This window comes from Cicer arietinum, chromosome 3 (assembly GCF_000331145.2).
Source record: "Cicer arietinum cultivar CDC Frontier isolate Library 1 chromosome 3, Cicar.CDCFrontier_v2.0, whole genome shotgun sequence".
In the NCBI taxonomy this organism is placed as follows: Eukaryota; Viridiplantae; Streptophyta; class Magnoliopsida; order Fabales; family Fabaceae; genus Cicer; species Cicer arietinum.
In genome coordinates, this window is record NC_021162.2 from 67722749 (window position 1) to 67725735 (window position 2987).

The following is a 2987-nucleotide window of genomic DNA, read 5'->3' on the forward strand; positions in this document are numbered from 1 at the left end:
TCCTATGGATATATCAAATAATTGTACTATATTGTTAGTCAGATGATTGATTAAAACATACAAATATTAGTATATAACAATAAAATAATTGTCGCTTAATTGTACTTTTCGTCTCCATAATTTCACTATCGTGATATTGGTCTCTCTATTTAAAATCCAATAATTTTGGCCCATCCTCAAAATTTTAAACTAAAAATTAGTGATACGACATATTTTAAACGATTTGACATGATACAATGATGTTGAATAATTGATACACCTGAAATGACAATAAACTTCTCTACAAACTTCAATTTCAACTTCAAAAACTATTTATTTTTGCAATTTAATTAACAACATATGAATAGTTAATGCATCTATACGATTCTACATCATAAAATCGTATGCTACTTCATTTAAAATATGTCAAATGAGTATTTTTTTTAAACATTTTGAATAAGAAATCAAAATTATAGAATTTTAAAATAGAACGACCGATTTTACAATTTGGTGAAAATAATGAATCAAAATTGTAATTAAATCAATAATTCAATTTAGATAAACAACCAAAATCCAAAATAAACTATAATTAAAATTAAGACATAATAAAAACATATCTTAACTACAAAATTCACTAAATATTTTATAAGAGAGTTTAATTATTCATTAAAATATAAAAATTAAAACAAATAACATAGTATTTATAAAAATAAAATAAAAAACCTTTAATAACAGAGTATAAATTATTGCTCTAAAATTTGAAACACTTTATAGTTCAACTATAAGTACTTTAAAGTTTTCAAGATTATTTATATTTTTCTCTCTAATTTTGTGAATCATGCATGCAATTCTGTTTGTGATTTGTGATATGATAGTAAAGATCATGTACATTTGGGAAGCGGAGATCCACACAAGCACTTATTATGAAAATAAGAATAAATATCAAAACTTTGCAAATCTCCACCAACCGGAATCTGACCACACAACCTATTGTAACTCACGTTCAGATACTGCAGATTTAGTGCGGTCAAACCCTCAGGAAGCTTCCCATACACCTTATTATGATTTAGATCCAACGACGTTAGACTCGCGGGAAACTCCACCTCCGACAGATCGAACGATAGTTGATTCCTCGATAGATCCACTATTTGGACAGTTTTATTGGGCCCGAAAATCGAAGACGCGTCTCCCTCGAGCTTGTTCCGCGACAAGTCGATGGTAGTTAAATTGAGGTTCCCTAATGTGGGTGGGATGGGCCCAGTGAGGTTGTTGTGGGAAAGGTAGATATCTGGGTTGGACTTAAACGAACCGAACGAAGAAGGGATCGAACCGGTTAAGTGGTTACGGTCCAAGTGGAGGGCGTTGAGGTTGGGAAGTTGAGAGAGTGAACCGGGGATTGAACCGGTGAGGTTGTTGAAAGATAGATCCAAAAATGTGAGGTTTGTGAGTTGGGCCAAGAAAGAAGGAACCGAGCCCGATAAGTTGGTATTACTGATACGGAGGAACTTGAGGTTTGTTAGTTTGGCAATTGTGGGCTGGAGTGGGCCTGTTAGCTTTGGAAGTTTATGGAACTCGAGAGTCTCTAAGTATGGGAGCAGGCCCACGGAGGGAGGGATTTGGGCGGAGAAATTGGTTTCTGGTACGGAAGAGAAAATAGTGAGGGAGATAATACGGTGCGTTTTGGGGTCACAATCGACGGTGTACCAAGTGCAACAATCCGTGTCTGGGTTCCATGAGGCTAGAAGGTAAGGGTTGTTGAGATCTTTCTTTATTTGGAGCAAAACTTTTTTATCTTGTGGGTTGCATAATTCTGAGATTGCACACGTTAGCAATATCAGAAGCAAAAATAAGCGTAGCACAGCGGTTGCCATTTTTTAAATTAGATGAGATTACACTGAAAAATTAATATTGATAATTAAATAGATTCACGATCTAAGTATATATAGCTTCAGCTGTGAGATGTTGTGGCAACTGTCGAGATATTAATTGCATCATGCGTGACACACAAATCAGAATTTTACAAAAAAATTAATAATTTTTATTGCATATCGGTGCACTTAAGTCATGTGTCAAAAGTCAAAACATGAAAGAGAGATTTTAAAAGGATAAGAGAAGAGTTTGGTAGTATTAATGTTACTCACAATTTTAACATTATTTATTTATTGGAAACAAATCGATTATTTCTTTTCTTCTGCGAGAACACGTTAAATGCTGCTTATGAAAGATATGCAAATAACGTGTATCATTTGGTCACGAACTCTAATCCCAGTAGCCGCTATGTCGGCTGCAATTTTAACTATGGAGAAATGACCATCGTTACGATAAATATTTGAAAGAAAATAATGGAAAATTAATGGTTTAGTTTATTTAACAACAACTTAAATAAATGAATCATATCTTTTCGTTCAACAAAAGTAGTTCAATAGTGGTCGACTCTTTTGAACTGGTGTATTCAAGAATTTTCCTACGGTTGATTACACGGACATGTCTTGTCGAATCAAAAATTTCAGAGACAATGTCTAATTAGAGTAATGTTGCAAGCCATTTTTTAATTGGAGTATGAGAATGAAAAAAGGAAAGGTAAAAATGACTTTTAGTTGATGGGAAACAATTATTTTAGTAGTTAACAAGTAACTCACTCTTTATTATTTTTGTTGGCATGTAATATTATACATATATAGTTATTTATTGTTAAAAATTAAATCAATCCATTCAACCTAATGTACACTTAATAATATCAAATCAAATTGAATAAGATCCATTTTTAAAAAAGCAATCTAATTCGGATGTCTAGGATCTATTAGAAACGTGTCCTATTACAGTAAACAAACTACAAAACATGTAATGGTATTTTAAAATGAGTTTATTTATTATGTACCAAAAACATATTTGAATATAATATTTTAAAAAGTTATAATAAAAGTTAAATATTTTTAATGATTTTACAGTTATAATTGACTATCTATATAAAAACTATTTACATTAATAATATAAATGGATTTAAATAA

At 31.4% G+C, this 2987-nt stretch overlaps 1 protein-coding gene across 1 annotated transcript; it reads right to left on the bottom strand.

Annotated features, from left to right (window-relative positions):
- Positions 1-597: 597 nt before the first annotated feature.
- On the bottom strand, positions 598-1896 carry LOC101499557 (polygalacturonase inhibitor). Its single transcript, XM_012713804.3, has one exon. The coding sequence runs from the start codon at positions 1848-1850 to the stop codon at positions 861-863; it is 990 nt and encodes a 329-aa protein (XP_012569258.1). The 5' UTR covers positions 1851-1896; the 3' UTR covers positions 598-860.
- Positions 1897-2987: the final 1091 nt, after the last annotated feature.

What these genes read in the sequence shown, in the direction of transcription:
- LOC101499557 (XM_012713804.3), bottom strand. Translation starts at nt 1,850, where the DNA reads ATGGCAACCGCTGTGCTACGCTTATTTTTGCTTCTGATATTGCTAACG.